Source organism: Rhineura floridana, chromosome 5, assembly GCF_030035675.1.
Source record: "Rhineura floridana isolate rRhiFlo1 chromosome 5, rRhiFlo1.hap2, whole genome shotgun sequence".
Lineage (NCBI taxonomy): Eukaryota > Metazoa > Chordata > Lepidosauria > Squamata > Rhineuridae > Rhineura > Rhineura floridana.
In genome coordinates, this window is record NC_084484.1 from 168,899,099 (window position 1) to 168,919,008 (window position 19,910).

Consider the following 19,910-nt stretch of genomic DNA (forward strand, 5'->3'; position numbering starts at 1 on the left):
AGTATCCTTAGAGGTTCTTCAATATGTGTCGAAAAGGCTTTGGAGTATTGCATTTACTTGTCTTTAAGAGGCTTTCAGGGGATGCCTTTAAGTTTTGCCATCTTTATAAATTGTATATTAATTGCAGCAAAGGGGACCTCAACAGCAGGGAATAGAAATATATCACACAAGTGACTAGATTTTATTGTCTTGAGGCAAGTAATCTAGGATCATGTTTGACAACCAAGAGTTATTTAAGGATAGTAATGAAGATACTCCAGAATTGCAAAAGCTCTGAAAAAGAGGAGATAATCAAGTTGAAACAGTCAATGAGAAAAGGACTTGAAGCCTGTTTGTGATTCTTGTGGCAAGTCTGCGCATCAGTTCACTTGCATGAGTACACGAGCTGCCTTCCACATAACTGTCTTGCTTGTACTTATTCTTTAGATATTTTTACTGAAGCAGCACATATTCTGTAGGTTAAAATCATGGGTTGTGTGAGTGCGTGTATGGAGGGAAGGGAGTAGTAAGTAGCACTGCCTGAACCTTCAGTCAGTTGACTAAAGTGGAATTCTCAGTAGAAGACTTCGTGCATAGGGGGTGGCATTGGTAACATTGCTTCCTGGACTTGGGATAAGCAATGGAAAATGTGTGATTCTGGTGGGGGATCTGTGTTAAATGGATTGTGTGGTTAGGAATGGCTATAGGAATTAACACTCCATAGCATTCTCTGCTGTTTATTCATATATTATTATGATAATTAATTATTATCATATTTATTTATTAAACTTCTGTCTTGCCCTTCCTCCCAGAAGGAGCCCACAGTGGCAAACAGGGACAAAACTCTTAAAACATCTTAAAAACAAAAAATCTTAAAAATAAACATTTTATACACATTTTTAAAAAATACATAGAGGAAAGTAACAGAAAGATGCAGTTGTTGATATTCATGCATCCAGAGAGTTAGCCACAGAGAAAGTGAGGGTGGGAGTTCATTTTCACTTTGAAAATGCAGACTTTTCTCTCTTGTTAGGTTAGCCAGAAATTTCTAATCTGTTTCAGACTGCCTCTTAAACTGCTATTAAGTTTCTTCTTTTTCTCCAAGGCAAAGATCTTTATTAATTAACCTTGCTGTATGGGTTTCTGAGATAAAGCCTTCTCATTTTGCATGAAGAATATATACTTGCTTGAAAAATGTGTCTTCCTTTCACCAACAAAAGTTGGTAAAATATTTTCTTGATTTGTTTTGATTAATTTGAGTAGAAATTTAGCCAGAAGTACTTGTTCTAAACGTTTCTCCTTGCTTAACTTCAGAGAAGGTTGGGGAAGCTTTTAGCAAGCCCTTGTATACCTGAGCTATATTGTATATATAAAATACAGTATGTAGTATTTATATATTTTGGGTGATACCCAGCTAAATCTGGGCAGAGTCTGAATATGACTTAAACACTGGATACCACCTAATATATATTATATAATATTTGTTAATACAAAACAAATGCTAGCCAGTGGTAAGGTCAGATATTCACACATATGCACTCACACACAGACTGATCTTCTGAATTCTTTCACCATGCAGATACACATTGTAACCGTAATCTGGGGTAACAAATGTTTTCTTTAAATGGGCAAAAAATTGTGTGGCTTTCTCATTTTTTAGAAAATGAAATTAACTTTGGCAAACTGGTCCAGAAGCCTGCATCAGAAACAACTTTGAGGGTGGAGGATCTGGTCAAGCAATACTTCCAGACAGCAGAGAAGGTACTTATTTTCAGGACTTAAGGTGTTGCTTCCTCCTTGATATTTTAGGTTTGGATTTCAGATCTTAACGTTCATTCAAACGCAGCCGTGTACTAGTTCCTCAAAGTCTTATAGCTACTGGTTCTTCATTCTAGGAGGGACTAGAGTTTGCTGAAGGAAAAAAAATCCAGATTGTGTGTTAAGCGTTTTCAGTAAAACCAACAACAACAGAGGCTTGAGGTGCCCAAGGAAAGGAGATAGTTCATATATAGCACAAAACCATAGTTTGTTTTTATGTCTGAACTGACATCTGACAAACCATAGTTTGTGAGTTGACACCAAACCAGGATATGAATTAAAAAATTTGAAACTAGTTTGCGAACCATAGTTTTAGTCTTGTATCCAAACTGACCATTAATAATATCTATTAAAATACACAAATACATAATCCATAAAACCAAGAACAGACAAAGCATTGGCTATCAAAATTTCAAGAAATCTAGTATCGGTCTAGGTCTTAACGTCAGTCATTTCCATAGACCTGAGAAAGCAAATACATCTTAATCTGAGGCCTAAAAAAGTAGGGAGCAACTATATCTCTGTGGGGGGGAGTTTATATTTATTTATAAAAATAGATACTGCCAGGCTGTATACAGTGGTAAATGTAAATGTACAATATACTATTAAAAATATAGATAATCATCAAAGTGAATTGCTAATCAAAAATAAAAATTTAACGTCTCCAAAGTCTGTAGACATAAAAAGGTGTTGAAGAGGCACCTGCTGAATCTCTGCTGCAGGAGTGTTCCACAGCATGGGACAGGCAACACTGAATGCCTGATTTCTAGTTAAGGTCAGTCTGCAACATGGGGGACCCCTAGCACTGCTCCTTCTCCTGGTGATCTCAGTGATGGAGCTGGGAAATAAGGGCTCAGGCGCTTCTTAAGGTATCCTGGACCCATGTTGTTCAGGGCTTTGTGTGTCAACATAAGAACTTTGAACCTGGCCTAGGGCCACAATCTGGAATGCCACAATGGAAAAGCCCCTGCTCTGTGCTGCTACTCTGCAAATGGCTGTCAATGGAGCTATGAGCAGGGCCTCTTGCAAATCTTCAGGCAAGGGTAGGGAACCTTTTCACCCTGAGGGCCGCATTCTCTTCTGGGCAACCTTCCAAGGGCCACATGTCAGTGGTGGGTGGGGTCTGAGGCAAAATTGGGCAGAGCAACAAATGTAATTTTACCTTTGTATAGTACGCTAGTTTCTACACCCACTCATCCACCCCCCTCCCTCCTTCATCCAAACATCCTAAAGACATTACCAAAGTTTAAGGACGCATTTCATTGATGCAAAAATCCCTTGGGGTGTGAAGCAGCGCCAATGACAGGTGTGATCTTGGGAAAGTTGTGAGGGCCAGATAGAGAGGCCTGCAGGGCTGCATTGGCTCCTAAGCCTGAGGTTACTTACCCCTGTTTTAAGGCATGAATTGGCACATAATAGGGGAGGCAGTCCTTTAGATAGTAGGGGCCCTAACCTATTTAGAGCCAAGTGGTTAGTGCAAACGATGGTTTAATGTTACATTGGAACCTATACTGGCTAATTTATTATAGTGTGTACTTTTATAGTTAAGAACCATAAAATGTAGCAAATAATTTTCAATATCTTTGTACTTCTGCTCATCTTAAGTGTTTTCCCTTGGAATCATAGTGCCACTACCTCACCTGGTCTAAATAAATCAGAGTATTTAATGCATTCCTTTATTTCTCTCTCTCCAAGAAAGTGCAGCTTTCCCTCCTGACTGAGAGGGGAATGGGAGAAGCAGTGCAAGAGTTTGTGGATAAGGAGGAGAAAGATGCAATTGAGGAGTTGGTAAAATTCCAGCTAGAAAAGACTCAGCGGTTTCTGAAGGAACGACATATGGATGCAGAGGAGGCCAAAATTGATGAAGAGGTTAGTATAGAACAGTGGTTCCCAACCTGGGGACCGTGAAGTAATCTGAGGGGCTGCGAACAGTAAAGAAATGAATGATTTATTAACTTTTTAAAAAAGCCTTCACTCCCTGGATGCTGTCTGCTCCCCACTGCTGCTGCAGATGACACCTCCCCCTTGCTCCAAACAAGAGGAGAGGACTTTTGCTGAAGTGGCAGAGCATCTTACAGGCACACTGAAGGTAGGCGCCTGCCTATAAAACATGTGGCAGACGCAGAAGGAGGCTGAGGGCAGAGCTACCAGGAAAAAGAGGGGACTACTATCACCGAACCCTTGCACTGCCGCTGCTGATGACGCCCTTGCTCAGAACGAGAGGAGAGGGGTTTTCGTGAAGCAAAAGAAGCAAGGCTGCAAGGAAAGGCTGCTTTCCCCCTTCCTTCCTGGCAGCCAGCCTGCCTGCCTTTCTTAGCTCCTGCTTCGCTGCCACCTCCTTTAAAAAATTATTCTTATTTGCGAGGCCGCCCAGATCTCGCTTTCGGTCCAGACAGAGCCAAGAAGCAGTGAGGAAGCTCAGGACTTGCTTGCCCCGCATTTTTGAGGCTAAGTATGTTTGTGCGTCCCTCCTTTCTTCCACCTACCCTCGGCCCTCCCATTCTTTCTCTCCAAGGTGCTGCAGCAGTTGTGGGCTTCCTGTCTCCCATGTGCCCAAATGCATGCCTGCAGATGCTTGCAGGAGGGACAGATGTGTTCACATGTGTACATTGATCTGTCTTCTGCTCCACTCCCATTCCCTAAGTGCACCCTAACCAAGTCATCAGTTCTGATGATCATCCCAAGGCCTAAAAGCGCTACCCCCCTCCTCAATCTTATCCCCACCCTGTTATCTGCAGTGCACAATCTAGCATCCCCATGACTACCCCATTGCTGCTTCTTGGGTGTTTTTTCCCCCTCCAAGTTGCTCAAGGTGGTGCACATGGTCCCCCTCCTTTCCATTTTATCCTTACACAGATGCTGTGAGATAGGTCAGGTTGAGAGACTGTTGGGTCCAAGGTCACCAAGTAGGCTTCATGGCTGGGTGGGAATTTGAACCTGGTTCTTAGTCCAACACTAACCCATTGGTGTTGGGAGACAGGACTGTACATCTTCAGACTGTATGTGGGGGGAGAGGGATACCAATTTGATTGGACCTTTGCATTAAGAAAAGAAAGCAACATCTCCCTGTCTAGAAAGGGATATTTGGATATGTGATTTTGCCATGCAACCTTTTTTTTTCACTTAACAGAGACTAAAATTACAATTAGCATGGGGGGGGGTCACAAAATTTTTTGAGCTTACATAGGGGGTCCCATACTCATAAAGGTTGGGAACCACTGGCATAGAACAACTTACCGTTGTTGAAATGACAGAGTGCAACAATAGTTGGGGAAAGAAAGAGAATGACCTTTATAAAAATTAACTGTAAACTTGAAGTGTTTTTGTTATTCAACATTCTGGCAAACAGTTCCTCTTTACTGACATGTTCTGAATCTTGGAGAATTAAAGATAATTCAATGCTTTAAGTTATGGTACACCTCATTAAGCCACAAGATGGCAGCAAAATAGTTTAACCTTGTGTTCCACAGTCTAGTGACTTCCTGATGATTCAGCCTCAGCCAGCATTGCTGGGAATTGTAGTCAAAAACATCTGGACAGCACCAAGTTGGGGAAGGTTGCCTCTCTGTGCACAAGTACATTTTCTGCCCTTAATAAGATGGTTTGAGCTTGGCCTAGAAAATAAATGTAATCTGCTTGATTTGGTGTTTCTGTGTGCAGCTGTTCTTGGGTTCAGCACAGGGGTAGGGAACTGGATCTGGCCAGTGGACCAGGTCCTTAACTCCACACACCCCTGTAGTTTGAAATCAAACTGCTTAGATAAAAAAAAAGTGTTCAGCACTTCCCAAGCACTGACAATCGGGAAAGCCCTGAGTGTAGGGCTCCCCAAGCACCCACCATCAGCTGATTGTCAGGGCTTGGGGAGCCTTGTCCGCATCATTTCCCGTGCACTGGCAATCAGCTGATAGTCGGCTCTTGGAAAGCGCTGCATGTGGGGCTTTGCAGGCACCATCACTTGGCTGATTAGCAGTGTCTGCAAATCCCCTTTCATCCAAGGCTGCCTTTACCTTCCTCACACTTGAAGTTATATATTATACCAGGTGTAGGCCAGATGCATGTGGCTTGGCCAAAATGGCTTCACAGGCCAAATGGGGAGGCCTGGTGGGCCATCACTGGTTTAACTGTTACTGGGGTCTAAACTTAGCCTCTTCATTCCCTATACCCAAAGAGTGATTCTTCTTACCTAGTAATTGTTCCCTGTCACTAGTAGGTGAGATTCAATTCTTTCAGAAGGGGAAAGTTCTCCTTCACTGAAGTTATATGATACATGCCGTCGTTATGTGTGTTGTCCACAGGTGAAAAGGGAACTCACAAGAATATATATTCTTGAGTGGAACTAGGACACCACCAAGTACAGTAATAGCTCAGTTAACGAAGTACATGCGTTTCTGGACATTAACTTTTTTAACAGAAACTTTCTTACCAGAGGTAGAAAAACATGGAAAGAATAGGGATAGGTTCCTTCACCACAAAAAAGAAGAGTTCAACATATTTCAGCAAAGTTTTTATTCAAAACTAACAATACACATGTCTGAAATGAAACAAACAGGTCAGGTAAGTCTTGCATGCAAACCGCTTGAAGGCATCTTCTAAAATGCATCCAGGGATGCCTGTCCTGCCTTTTTTCTTTTACCATGTAGCATCTTGCTATAACAATCTAAACCTTTGAGTACAGTTCTCCTCTCTATACACTATGCAGGCAGGGAAGGGACAGCCACCGCCACCACCCTGTGCTTGGTCTCTCTCTCTCTGTCATCCTCCCCTACACTTGAGCAGACATGTCTGCAGTAAACAGTGCTTCCAGGGCACCTGAAGCACTGTTTACTCTAGAGCCGTCTGTGCCACCTGGCAAGGAGCACCATTCCAGCCACACGTGAAAGAGCTGCCTGAAGCACCTGCAGGCCAGTAGACAAGGAGTCACGTTCTATGTCAGAGTGTGCACACACACCCCGCACCCTAAAAATACTTTAAAAGGAGCTTCTTTACTGGAGGATTTGCTAACTGAGGTTTTACTGTAGTACATTTGACCTGTGGCCACTGTTTTCCAAATCATTAGTTTTGACACACAGTTCCTTCTCACTCCTAGAAGTTATCTTTACCCCCTACCCCTTTTTTTGCCAAGAGTTAGCTGTTTCTAGGACTTCAGTAGCAGTTTTCACCTCTCCATCTGTGCCTTCTGCCATTCCCCCTGTGTTTTCTTAATGACCTTTAAGCAGGCTGTGCATGGTCTCATAACATCCTCTCTTGATGCCTATAGTTGGCTCAGAACTTCAGCAATAAAATCTGGAGCCATACCCTAGGGTGTAATAGAGAAGGCATCATTGCCTGCTCTGGAGGCCATCTTGTTTGTCTGGGAGCTGCATAGCTTGTGTCTTCTGCAGGACTTTTACAATCACTTGTGAGCGTTCCAAAACTACTCATGGGTATTTTGGACTTAGTGAGCACCTGATTTGGTCTTCCAAAAAATACAAACGGCTTACTAGCTGTTGGATGCAGACTGCATTTGCCAGTGAAAGTCATAGAGCTCAAGCTGTATGTCTCCATCTCAGCTGATGATGTCACATGACCCCCACACTTTATTATTTTTTAACAATGAAAAGAAGACTGCTTCTGCATACAGATTTACAGTCTAATAAGAGAGTAGAGAAGTGGGAGAGGGAGGAGGAAGGCAGGGAGCAGACTGGTCCAGGAATTAGTTTATTATTATTTTTTAAACTCTACATAGTTATCATAGTTACCTTTTACTGCTTTAATACAGGTGCAACGCTTTAGAGAATCAAGAAGAAAAAATACCACGGAGGAGGACGAGGAAGTTCGTGAGGTAATTAAGTTGAAAAATTGAAAGGAAATAAGATGGACAGACAAATGTGTTTACCTGATTGACTTAAATAAAAATTATTTAGAGAAAAATCTTCAGTATGCAAACAATGGCTTCTGTTGTTTCCTAAAATGTGTATTACAGTGTTTTCAGTTTTATTTTGACATTTTCTCCTTTTCATATTTCTTTAGTAATCAGTGTGTTCCCTAAACGTTTACTTTTGTTATTCACACAGTATCTGGCTGGACACATAATGTTAAACCATGTGGTTACAATAATAAATCTAGCCTTTCCTTGCCCATACCAGACTTGCATGCACCCCTTCCCCCTCTTCCTTTTATGCAGCCTCAAGGAGAAAATCAGAAGCTTCTGTTCTAGATGACTGCAAGGTTAGCATGTCATCTGAACCCTAAAATGTGATTAATTTATAGTTCGTCAAAAGTAGCCATCTTCAAAAACTGTCTAACATAGTTAAGATTAACCAGTTTGTCCTGGTTCAGATGACATTGCAAACTGCAGTTCATCAAAACTGGAAGCAAAAGCTTCCAAATGCCTTCTTGCCATTGCACCAGAGGAAGAAGGTCATGAGTTCCAGATGGAGGCTAAACTCATTCTTGTGTAACGCTAAACTGTGGTTTAACTGCATGCATGCACACACCAGTTGGCTCCAGAAAAATAGATTCTCTTGTGCTCTCCTCCCCATAGCTGCCATCAAATCATAAATTGCATCTGTCTCCACTGACTAAACTGTAAAAATCACAAATATTGACATAAACACTCAAGATCCAGTTCTTTCCAGCACGACCAGGATGCAAAAGCATGGATCTGAGATGCACATTCTAATAGATCCTAATAATTTTAACAAGGGGTTGCCTGAAAATCACCATCAAATCTGTGTCCACTGATTTGTTCAGTGATTTGTTGGTGGTTTTGTTGTCATCCTGTGTAAAAACGATGTCTTGAATAAGTGTTTTTGTGGTCCTGGCAAGGAATGGATCTGTGATTTTTGCTGTGCCATCTACAAATATAAGCTTCAAACGTGAAGGTTGTTTTTAGGAACCCTGTGTAAAATCATGCAAATTCAAAGAGATCTGTTCTGAATATGACTTTAATTCAGGCCCCATGGAAAAATAAAGGTAGGGGTGTGTGTGTGTGTCAGCATGTGCACACACACGTATGAGGGATGCTTTTTCTCTCTGTTGGGGGGGGGATTGCAGAGAGAAGGAACCGGAGGATGGTGCTCACACTGCACACTCAAAGTTCTTGGGCCCATTAGCATTATACCTGAACCAATCCACTGTCAAAAAGAGATGAAACTTTTATTTCTGTTCCAGTAAGACTATTCATGTGTTACTTTTCTCTCAGGCTATAAACAGAGCCAAAGCCCACAGATCTCAGGGCGCTGATCGTGCTTTTGTCATTAGTGATGACGACCTCATGGATGTGTCAACCTCTGGTCAAAAGGCTAATGATGATTCAGATGATTCTTTACCACCCAGCTGGGGAAGAGGCAAAGGAAGAGGTCGGGCAAGAGGTGGCAAAGGGCAGAGCGCAACAGCAAGAGGAGCACCTCGACGAGGAAGAGGAGGCCAGTAGCCTTATGCTCTTTTGCAATGGCTAAAAATGTTGTTGTTTGGATGATATTTTAATAATAAATATTTGTATATTCATAAAGTTCTTCAGAGGACGTTTAATGTGCACAGTTTGCTAGGAGAAAAAAGGGGTTATATTTAATCCTCAAGGCCCTGTGACCTCAAAACTGAAGAAATCCTTTCCTCTTGTGAGGAAGGTGCTTATAACTAAAGAGAACAAAGAGGGAATTGTATCCTTGTGGAATTAGAGGACTTTCTATCTGTGATGATTTATATAGGTGTTTCACCGTCAGTTTCCAGTTATAGGGGGCAGTTGCTTGGAGCTTTAATCTCTTCTGCCTTGCCTCTTCTCAGTCACCCCTAACATGAGGAAAGTTGATATACACACAAACCTAAAATGCCAAACACCTCTGTGGCTCTTAAGATTGCAGGAAACCTCTCACTGGCTGCTATTCTAATGTTTATTGGCTCTTTAAAAAAAAAAGTTGTTCTTCCATGATCCAAGGCAGCAGTTTCTGCTGGCGAGGGTCTGCTTCTTCAGGGCTTCAGGAAAGAAAAGTCATTCATGGTACACGTCGTACAATTGTACAGAAGCACAATGTACACACAGTCCTGTCTATAAAGCATCTCTACCTTGTATCCTTCATCGTACTTTTCCCTCAGAGGAATTTTATGTATACATGTGCTCACAAAAATTGCAGACTTATCTTACACTTGCATGCACATGCTTGCTTGAACATGCCCTCCCTGAGTTACTATAATGGAGACCCTCTCCTTTCTTCTCTAGGCCAAAACATAGCTTCCCTTCTCAGGTGCAGGCTGCCATTCACAGAGCAAAAGCTGGGTATGTTGTAACAGGAATATGTAGGGAAATACAGAGGAAAGGGTTGGCATATTTACTATCTGCTGCACCATAGTGGCTCTCTAATTGATAGGTAATTGAGGAAATGTAAACATCTAAGTATTTATTTTACTATTCCCACAGGAAGCTCTGGCCAGGACCAGATGAATAGCAGCAGAACATACAAGCCTGCATCCACCCCTACAAAGAATATGTCTATCTTGGATGGTATGTTCAGAATGCAAGTGAACCACTGAATCACACTGACATGCATCTGTGAAATTGTTATACTTTTAAAGGTGCCTCAAGAAAATCATCTGCTTGATATGTTTTTGATGTGCTGTTAGTACAATTGTACACGTGCAATTTCCAGAGATTTAGCAGTCTTAGTCTGTTGCAGCAACAACAACAAAGTGTCCTGCGGCACTTCATGCCGTAATATATTTGTTGGTCTTTAAACTTTTATGGACTAAAGTCTAGTTCATCAAACGCATGAAGTGCTATTCTCAGTTGGCAAGGTGTGGAGAAACAAATGTAAACAGTGAGGTCTGTGACCGTAACGTTAAAAGTTAAATGTGTGTAATATAAGCATAACTCACAAAACAGTGTTGGTGATAAATACAAATACATTGCTAAATTAATCCCTCCTGCGTGGGATTGAAACCCAAATATGCCAAGAAGACGCATGGACTCACTACGTATCCTGTCTCCATAGAAGATAGATTAGAGATGCGGCTGAAGGGTTGCCACCATAAAGCCCACTGACAGATATCCCTTCTCATCCATGTGGGAACAAATGATACTGCCAAGTGGAGCTACAAAGAAATCACATCAGACTTTGAAGCTCTGGGAAGGAGACTCAAGGACTTTGAGCACAGATAGTTTTCTCATTTATTCTTCCAGTACCGAGAAGAGGAGTAGAAAAGGAAAGAAAAATACTCCAGGTGAATGACTGGCTACAAAGGTGGTGCCAACATGAGAAATTTGGATTCTGGAACATGGGCCACACTTCCTGGAAGATGGACTTCTGGCAAGTGATGGGTTGCATCTCACAAGGACTGGGAAGAATGTGTTTGGCCATGGCATAGAGAACCTCATCAGTAGGGCTTTAAAATGAATCCTAAGGGGGAGGGAGATGTAAACCTTGGAAGTAACAATTGACAAAGGCTTATGCACAGTAACAGGAACCGAGAGAACATCTCTAATGGGTCCCAACAAAAGTCTTCATTAAAATGTAGGAAGGAAGGAAGGAAGACCGTAAATCGCATGGTCTTCAGTGTCTGTATACTAATACCCAGAATATGGGAAACAAACAGAACAGACTTGAACTCTTAATATATGACTTAATACCAGAATGGAACCAGACTGCTGGCACTTAAAATTAAAAAGGTAGCAGAGCAGCTTTTAAACTGACTGAGGGGGGAAACCCGACAGGAGCTGAGAAAGGTCCGGTTCGGAATAAACCTCCCCCCTGGGATAAAGACCAAAGAAATGATGAAATTTTAAAAGGGGTAGGCCTAGAAGTAGGCATTGTGAGAGCAGGGGCACAGGATATAAATTCAGAAGAGCAAAATGACCACAGGCCTAACCACAAGTGCCAAAGACACTTGAAGAGAGACACTGCTTACAAGTGCCTGTACGCTAATGCTAGGAGCCTCCGAACCAAGATGGGAGAACTGGAGTGCTTGGTCTTAGAGAAGAGCATTGATATAGTGAGCATAACGGAGACCTGGTGGAATGGAGAAAACCAGTGGGATACGGTTATCCCTGGATATAAACTATATCGGAAGGACAGGGAAGGACGTATTGGTGGCGGAGTCGCTCTATACGTGAAAGAAGGCATTAAATCCAGCAAGCTTGAAACCCCAAAAGAGGCAGACTCCTCCACAGAATCGTTGTGGGTGGTGATACCGTGCCCCAGGAGGGACTTAATACTGGGAACGATCTATTGTCCCCCTGATCAAAATGCTCAGGGAGACCTTGAGATGAGATATGAAATTGAGGAAGCATCCAAACTAAGAAATGTGGTAGTAATGGGTGACTTCAACTACCCGGACATAGACTGGCTGCATATGTGTTCCAGTCATGACAAAGAAGCAAAGTTTCTAGATATTCTAAATGACTATTCCCTAGAACAGTTGGTCATGGAACCGACCAGAGGGACGGCAACCCTGGACTTAATCCTCAGTGGGGACCGGGACCTGGTGCGAGATGTAAGTGTTGTTGAACCGATAGGGAGCAGTGACCACAGTGCTATTAAATTAAACATACATGTAACTGGCCAATTGCCAAGAAAATCCAACACGGTCACATTTGACTTCAAAAGAGGAAACTTCACAAAAATGAGGGGATTGGTAAAAAGAAAGCTGAAAAACAAAGTCCAGAGGGTCACATCACTCGAAAATGCTTGGAAGTTGTTTAAAAACACTATATTAGAAGCTCAACTGGAGTGCATACCGCAGATCAGAAAAGGTACCGCCAGGGCCAAGAAGATGCCAGCATGGTTAACGAGCAAAGTCAAGGAAGCTCTTAGAGGCAAAAAGTCTTCCTTCAGAAAATGGAAGTCTTGTCCGAATGAAGAAAATAAAAAAGAACATAAACTCTGGCAAAAGAAATGCAAGAAGACAATAAGGGATGCTAAAAAAGATTTTGAGGAGCACATTGCTAAGAACATAAAAACCAACAACAAAAAATTCTATAAATACATTCAAAGCAGGAGACCATCTAGGGAGACAATTGGACCCTTGGATGATAAGGGGGTCAAAGGTGTAGTAAAGAACGATAAGGAGATTGCAGAGAAGCTAAATGAATTCTTTGCATCTGTCTTCACAGTGGAAGATATAGGGCAGATCCCTGAACCTGAACTAACATTTGCAGGAAGGGATTCTGAGGAACTGAGACAAATAGTGGTCACGAGAGAGGAAGTTCTAAGCTTAATGGACAATATAAAAACTGACAAATCACCGGGCCTGGATGGCATCCACCCGAGAGTTCTCAAAGAACTCAAAGGTGAAATTGCTGATCTGCTAACTAAAATATGTAACTTGTCCCTCGGGTCCTCCTCCGTGCCTGAGGACTGGAAAGTGGCAAATGTAATGCCAATCTTCAAAAAGGGATCCAGAGGGGATCCCGGAAATTACAGGCCAGTTAGCTTAACTTCTGTCCCTGGAAAACTGGTAGAAAGTATAATTAAAGCTAGATTAACTAAGCACATAGAAGAACAAGCCTTGCTGAAGCAGAGCCAGCATGGCTTCTGCAAGGGAAAGTCCTGTCTCAGTAACCTATTAGAATTCTTTGAGAGTGTCAACAAGCATATAGAAAGAGGTGATCCAGTGGACATAGTGTACTTAGACTTTCAAAAAGCGTTTGACAAGGTACCTCACCAAAGGCTTCTGAGGAAGCTTAGCAGTCATGGAATAAGAGGAGAGGTCCTCTTGTGGATAAGGAATTGGTTAAGAAGCAGAAAGCAGAGAGTAGGAATCAACGGACAGTTCTCCCAATGGAGGGCTGTAGAAAGTGGAGTTCCTCAAGGATCGGTATTGGGACCTGTACTTTTCAACTTGTTCATTAATGACCTAGAATTAGGAGTGAGCAGTGAAGTGTCCAAGTTTGCTGACGACACTAAATTGTTCAGGGTTGTTAAAACAAAAAGGGATTGCGAAGAGCTCCGAAAAGACCTCTCCAAACTGAGTGAATGGGCAGAAAAATGGCAAATGCAATTCAATATAAACAAGTGTAAAATTATGCATATTGGAGCAAAAAATCTTAATTTCACATATACGCTCATGGGGTCTGAACTGGCGGTGACCGACCAGGAGAGAGGCCTCGGGGTTGTAGTGGACAGCACGATGAAAATGTCGACCCAGTGTGCGGCAGCTGTGAAAAAGGCAAATTCCATGCTAGCGATAATTGGGAAAGGTATTGAAAATAAAACAGCCGATATCATAATGCCGTTGTATAAATCTATGGTGCGGCCGCATTTGGAATACTGTGTACAGTTCTGGTCGCCTCATCTCAAAAAGGATATTCTAGAGTTGGAAAAGGTTCAGAAGAGGGCAACCAGAATGATCAAGGGGATGGAGCGACTCCCTTACGAGGAAAGGTTGCAGCATTTGGGGCTTTTTAGTTTAGAGAAAAGGCTGGTCAGAGGAGACATGATAGAAGTGTATAAAATTATGCATGGCATTGAGAAAGTGGATAGAGAAAAGTTCTTCTCCCTCTCTCATAATACTAGAACTCGTGGACATTCAAAGAAGCTGAATGTTGGAAGATTCAGGACAGACAAAAGGAAGTACTTCTTTACTCAGCGCATAGTTAAACTATGGAATTTGCTCCCACAAGATGCAGTAATGGCCACCAGCTTGGATGGCTTTAAAAGAAGATTAGACAAATTCATGGAGGACAGGGCTATCAATGGCTACTAGCCATGATGGCTGTGCTCTGCCACCCTAGTCAGAGGCAGCATGCTTCTGAAAACCAGTTGCCGGAAGCCTCAGGAGGGGAGAGTGTTCTTGCACTCGGGTCCTGCTTGCGGGCTTCCCCCAGGCACCTGGTAGGCCACTGTGAGAACAGGATGCTGGACTAGATGGGCCACTGGCCTGATCCAGCAGGCTCTTCTTATGTTCTTATGTTCTTATGTTCTTAATAGGTATAACTGAAACTTGATGGGGTTATTCCCATGACTGGATTACAGCAACTGAAGGATATAACTTGTTCAAAAAGAACAAAAGGATAGAAAGGGAGGTGGAGTTGCACTGTATGTTAAAAGTATCCCTGCACAGAAATATAGGAGGATGAACTTGGTAGCCCCATCGAGAGCATCTGGATTAAAATTAATGGGGCAAGGAATAAAAGGAACATGGTGGTTGGAGTCTACTACTGACCATCTAACCAAGGAGGAGACGAGGATGAAACTTTTGAAATGCAAATTGCCAGTGTTTTAAGGAGGCATGATGTAATAATAATGGGAGACTTCAGTTACTCCAGTATCTGTCGGCAGACAAATTCTGCCAGTCACAGCCCCTGTAAGAAATTCCTAACTTGTGTTGCTGATAACTTTCTCCTACTGAAAGTGGAGGAAGGAACTAGAGGATCAGCTATCCTTGGCTTGATTCTAACCAATAGAGATGACTTAGCGGATGAAGTGAACTTACAGGAACTCCAGGGGAAACTGACCATGTTATACTTGAGTTCTTGATTTTAAAGGAAGCAAAAGCTGAGAGTAGCCATATGCGTACCCTGGATTTCAGGAAACCTAATGTTAATAAACTCAGAACAATAGTAAGTAAGATTCCATGGCAAGAGACCCTAATAAGAAAAGTAGTACAAGATTGGGGTGGGTGGGTTTCTAAATAAGGAAATTCTAAAGGCACAATCGAAAACTATTGCAAATAAGGAAATTCTAAAAGTGCAATGGCAAGCAATTCCAACAAGGAAAAAAGGTGGACAACAGCAGAAGAAGCCAGTGTGGCTCCACAAAAAAGAAATGATCTGAAAACAAAAAAAGGACACATGTGGAAGGAAGGCCAGGCCACGAAGGAAGAGTATAGACAAGTATCACAGAATTGCAGGGATGGTGTCAGGAAAGCTAAAGCTGAGAATGAGCTGAGGTTAGTGAGGGATGTTAAAAGCAACAAAAAAAATGTCTTCAGATAAATCCATAGTAAAAGAAAAGAAATGGTGGTTCATCTAGTCAATGAGGATGGCAAAATGATAACAGATGACAAAGAAAAGGCAGAAGTGCTCCATTCCTACTTTGTCTTCTCTCAGAAGAGGATCCTCCTGGCAAATGTGAAGTACAAGTTGAATGGGCAGGACTGCAGTTCGAAATTGATAGACAAATAGTCAAGGAATACCCAATTACTTTGAGTTCAAATCTTCAGGACCAGATGAACTGCAACCTAGAGAAAGGAAGGAACTTGCTGAAGAACTCTTAGAACCACTGTCCATTACCTTTGCAAAATCATGGAAGATGGGTGAAGTGCTGGATGACTGGAGGAGGGCTAATGTTGTTCCTATCTTCAAAAAGGATAAAAAGGAGGAACCTGGGAACTACAGACCAGTCAGTCTGACATCAAGCGGTCAGTCTGTAAGCACCTTGAAAATAATGTAGTGATTACTAGAAGCTAACATGGATTTGTCAAGAACAAATCCTGCCAGTCTTATCTCATCTCGTGTTTTTGATTGGGTAACCTCCCTGATAGACTGTGGGAATGCTGTGGACATAATATATCTTAATTTCAGCAAAGCTTTTGACAAAATGCCCCATGATATTCTGATTAGCAAGCTAGCTAAATGTGGGCTGGATTGAACAACTGTCAGGTGGATCCACAGTTGGCTACAGAATCGATGGCCTTATAGGCTCCTTCCAGCTCTGCTATTCTGTGATTCTGTTAATTAACATCTGCAGTGGGATAAAACCCATTGTTTCAATTGAGGCCACAAGTGATAGAAGTGAACTTTGGGAGAAATTGTAATTCAGCAATTTCACACTAGAGTCTCCCTTGACGTTCCTTTGTCCAAGAATGGGCATTTTAACATCAGCCACTGAGTATCCCGGGAAGTTCATATGTTCTCCTTTTGGATTCTGAACATTTTCTTTTCTAATGTCAGATTTGTGTCCCATCTACTCCAGCATCCTCTTCTCATAGTGGCCAACCAGATCATCATCATCATCATCATTTCTTACCCGCCCTTTACCCAAAGGTCCCAGGATAGATTGCAGCCATTTTAAAATACGACATTAAAAACAATTTTAAAATAACCTAAAATGCCTATGGGAAGCCGGAAGCAGGACTGAGCACAAGAACACTCTCCCCTTCTGCAGTTTCCAGCAACTGATGTTCAGGATCATGCTGCCTCCAATCATGGAGGCAGAGCATAGCCTTTATGGCTAGTAACCATTGATAGCCTTATCCTCCATGAATTTGTCTAAACCTCTTTTAAAGCCATCCAAGTTGGTGGCTATCACTGCCTCCTATGGGAGCAAATTCCATAGTTTAAGTGTGTGCTGTGTGAAGAAGTTATCTTGTATGTCCTGAATCTTCAGTGTTTAGCTTCATTGCTTGTCCATGAGTTCTAGTGTTGTGAGAGGAGAAAAAACATTTCTTCTCCACTGTCTCCATGCCATGCATAATTTTGTACATCACTATCATGTCAAACTCATTGCTTGCCTTTTCTCTACAAAGCCCCAAATGTTGCAACCTTTCTTCATAGGAGAGTTGCTTCGTCCCCTTGATCATTTTGTTTGCCCTTTTCTGAACCTTTTCCAAGTCTACAGTATCCTTTTTGAGGTGAGGCGACCAGAACTGTACACAGTATCCCAGATGCAGTTGCGCTATAGATTTGTATAACGGCATTATGATATTGGCAGTTTTATTTTCAGTTCCTTTCCTTTTGCATAGTGACTGACTTGCTTGTTTTGTTACAATGCAGATGGACATTGCTGTCTGATGACAATGTATATAGCAGTAGAAGAGGCACAGGTGAATGAGCCATTGGTATTGCTGCAAATGTTATTAGGTCCTACAACAGTGTTGCCTGAGTAAAAAATGAGGACAAAGTTGCTATCTGAGTTTTGTAGCAGGGTCTGATCTTTCATTTGTGTTTTTGTTAGGTGGCCTGTTGGTGATGGTAACTGTATTGGATAAGGGGAATGCAAACAAAGATAGGCCTACCACCCAGGGCCTGTGAGATGGAAGCATTCTGTCCAGCTGCTATTGCATGGAATGTGTGTTCCTACTGTCAGCCTGCTTGTATAAACTTCATGTGCAGTTTCTCTGTGTAATATAAAAGTGATTTGATATCCAGAAGGTACTGCTAGAAATGCTTCATTAGCAATTCTAGTTGTTTGTCCTCTGCAGGTAGTAACGATGGATGAAGTTTGTAGGCAGCTAGGAGGAAAGTACAGTAAGGAGCTGGCATTGCACAGTATAATGCAGTGCAATAATGTTGTTTGAGTGCAAGATGTGTGCTTCCATAAAATCATCCTCTCAGTAAGCCAGTGTGGTTTTGAGTTTTCATGAAACAGCATATATTACATTTAACTCTTCTTTTTGTTTCATTATTGTTTGCTTGATATCACAAGAACGGAAGAACCCACTACTGGAAGATTAAATACAGGCATACTGATTCTGCTTTCTGTATTGCTGTTGGTATGAGAGGAGAGAGATTAGAGCAATTGTTGTGCAAGCAGTTTAAGTTTTTCTAAACTTGTACCAGTAGAACCCTGATTCTATTATTTTTTAATTCATGAGTGACTTGCTCTATCACAAGTAGCTCTTTATTGAGCTATGTGGAAACCAGTAGCAAAAATATTCTATCAAGGAATATCAATTCATTTAAATCATTCAAAATATTGTATTTGCTTTGATTTTTGCATTTTGTCCAAAGAATTCAGGTTGGGTGACAGCCCTTTAAAGATAGGTATTCATATTTACATACTGTCAAATAAGAAATGAGCTAATGGAAGATGGGTGAAAAAGAAGTGAATGTGCAGGCTGAGCCTATCCATGTTACACGGCAATAAGTGCTGCTTATTTCAGTGCTACCTAATTTCATATCTATATGCTTAGGAAAGCTGCCCAACCCAATCATATCCATGTTTATTTGAGAGCAAGTTCCACTGATGTCTGTGAGACTTAACATTCACACGAATGTGCATATGATTACAGCCATTGTTTGATAGATCCATACAGGTTTTTCTTACGTTCTTCTTTGCTTATCATTGTATTTGTGCCACAGTTCTAGCTTTCCCTATTTCCCCTTTCAAAGTGGCTGTTGAGGATACAGGAAACGTGCAGCAGAATACTGGGGATAGGCAATCAGTGACTAGGATTGCTGAAGCTAAATATGCAAATGAGACATTCTGATGAGGTGCACTCCATCTATTTAAGTCTAGGCAGAATTTCACTCTCAAGAACAATTGTTCCTTGATTTGAAAACAGCCTGTTTGACACAGGAATTGAATCACATGCTTGGTCTAATTATTGTTTCAGAACAAATAATGATTCCCGTAGTGGGGCTGAATAATTCTGAAATGCTACTTTATCAAAAGGGCCTGCAAAATTCCAACTGTGTGGTACTGCATGCCATCTAGTAACCAGGCTATTTTGTTCCATGGCAATCATATATAATAACCCCTGTGAAGAGGACAATGGCAATTTGGCTGTATTCTGAAAAATCATTGCAGGGAACTGAAAGCAGCTGAGAACAGATAACTTAATTTTTTTTCTAAATTGGTGTAGTTAACTGAAGTTTAACATACCATACTGTCAGTTCTGGCTTAACACCCGTGTGCTTCTGCACAAAAATGTTGCATGGAAACGGGTGAGTCCCTTGGTCATTCCAAGTGACAATATGAAAAACTGCAGTAAATACAGTGGACAAAACTGGTTACTGCTAAGCTCCTCCAGAATCAAGTAATTATCTGACTTGGGACTAGTGTACCTATGACGTTCTTAAGCCCTATCCATGACTAAGAGTTTGGAATTGGGCCATGGGATAATGTGCTTACTCTTACCTTTCTCTGCACAAATTTCTCTACCTTTCCCCTACTGGCCGTAATAGTAGTTCACACTTAACAAGGCTAAACAGGACTCAGTGTTTAGTATTGTGAAACCAACTTTAAACCCTGCTTACAAATCCTGGTTAACAGAAACTCTAGTTTTGTTTCAGCAAAAGCTTTAACCATGGTTAAGCTATTGTACATAAAAGAATGAGTATCTTTAGAGCCTTTCCAAAACAATTCACTATCATATACTGCTTTTTGTCAACACATCAATCATGTACCCCAAATTTCACCATGCCATTTGTCTCCATTAACCTTCCATCTGACACCGCCCAATTATCACACTTTTTTGCC

The 19,910-nt window shown here is 41.7% G+C and overlaps 1 protein-coding gene across 3 annotated transcripts in view; it reads left to right on the forward strand.

Annotated features, from left to right (window-relative positions):
* The window catches only part of MRE11 (MRE11 homolog, double strand break repair nuclease), a 49,779-nt gene that overhangs the window by 19,116 nt on the left and 10,753 nt on the right, over positions 1-19,910 (forward strand). For all 3 annotated transcript variants that reach the window (XM_061628806.1, XM_061628804.1, XM_061628805.1), the window contains exons 12-16: positions 1,640-1,740; positions 3,493-3,666; positions 7,556-7,618; positions 8,981-9,207; positions 10,197-10,276. In XM_061628806.1, the coding sequence (XP_061484790.1) occupies positions 1,640-1,740; positions 3,493-3,666; positions 7,556-7,618; positions 8,981-9,207; positions 10,197-10,276 (645 nt within the window). The remainder of the gene's footprint in view (positions 1-1,639; positions 1,741-3,492; positions 3,667-7,555; positions 7,619-8,980; positions 9,208-10,196; positions 10,277-19,910) is intronic.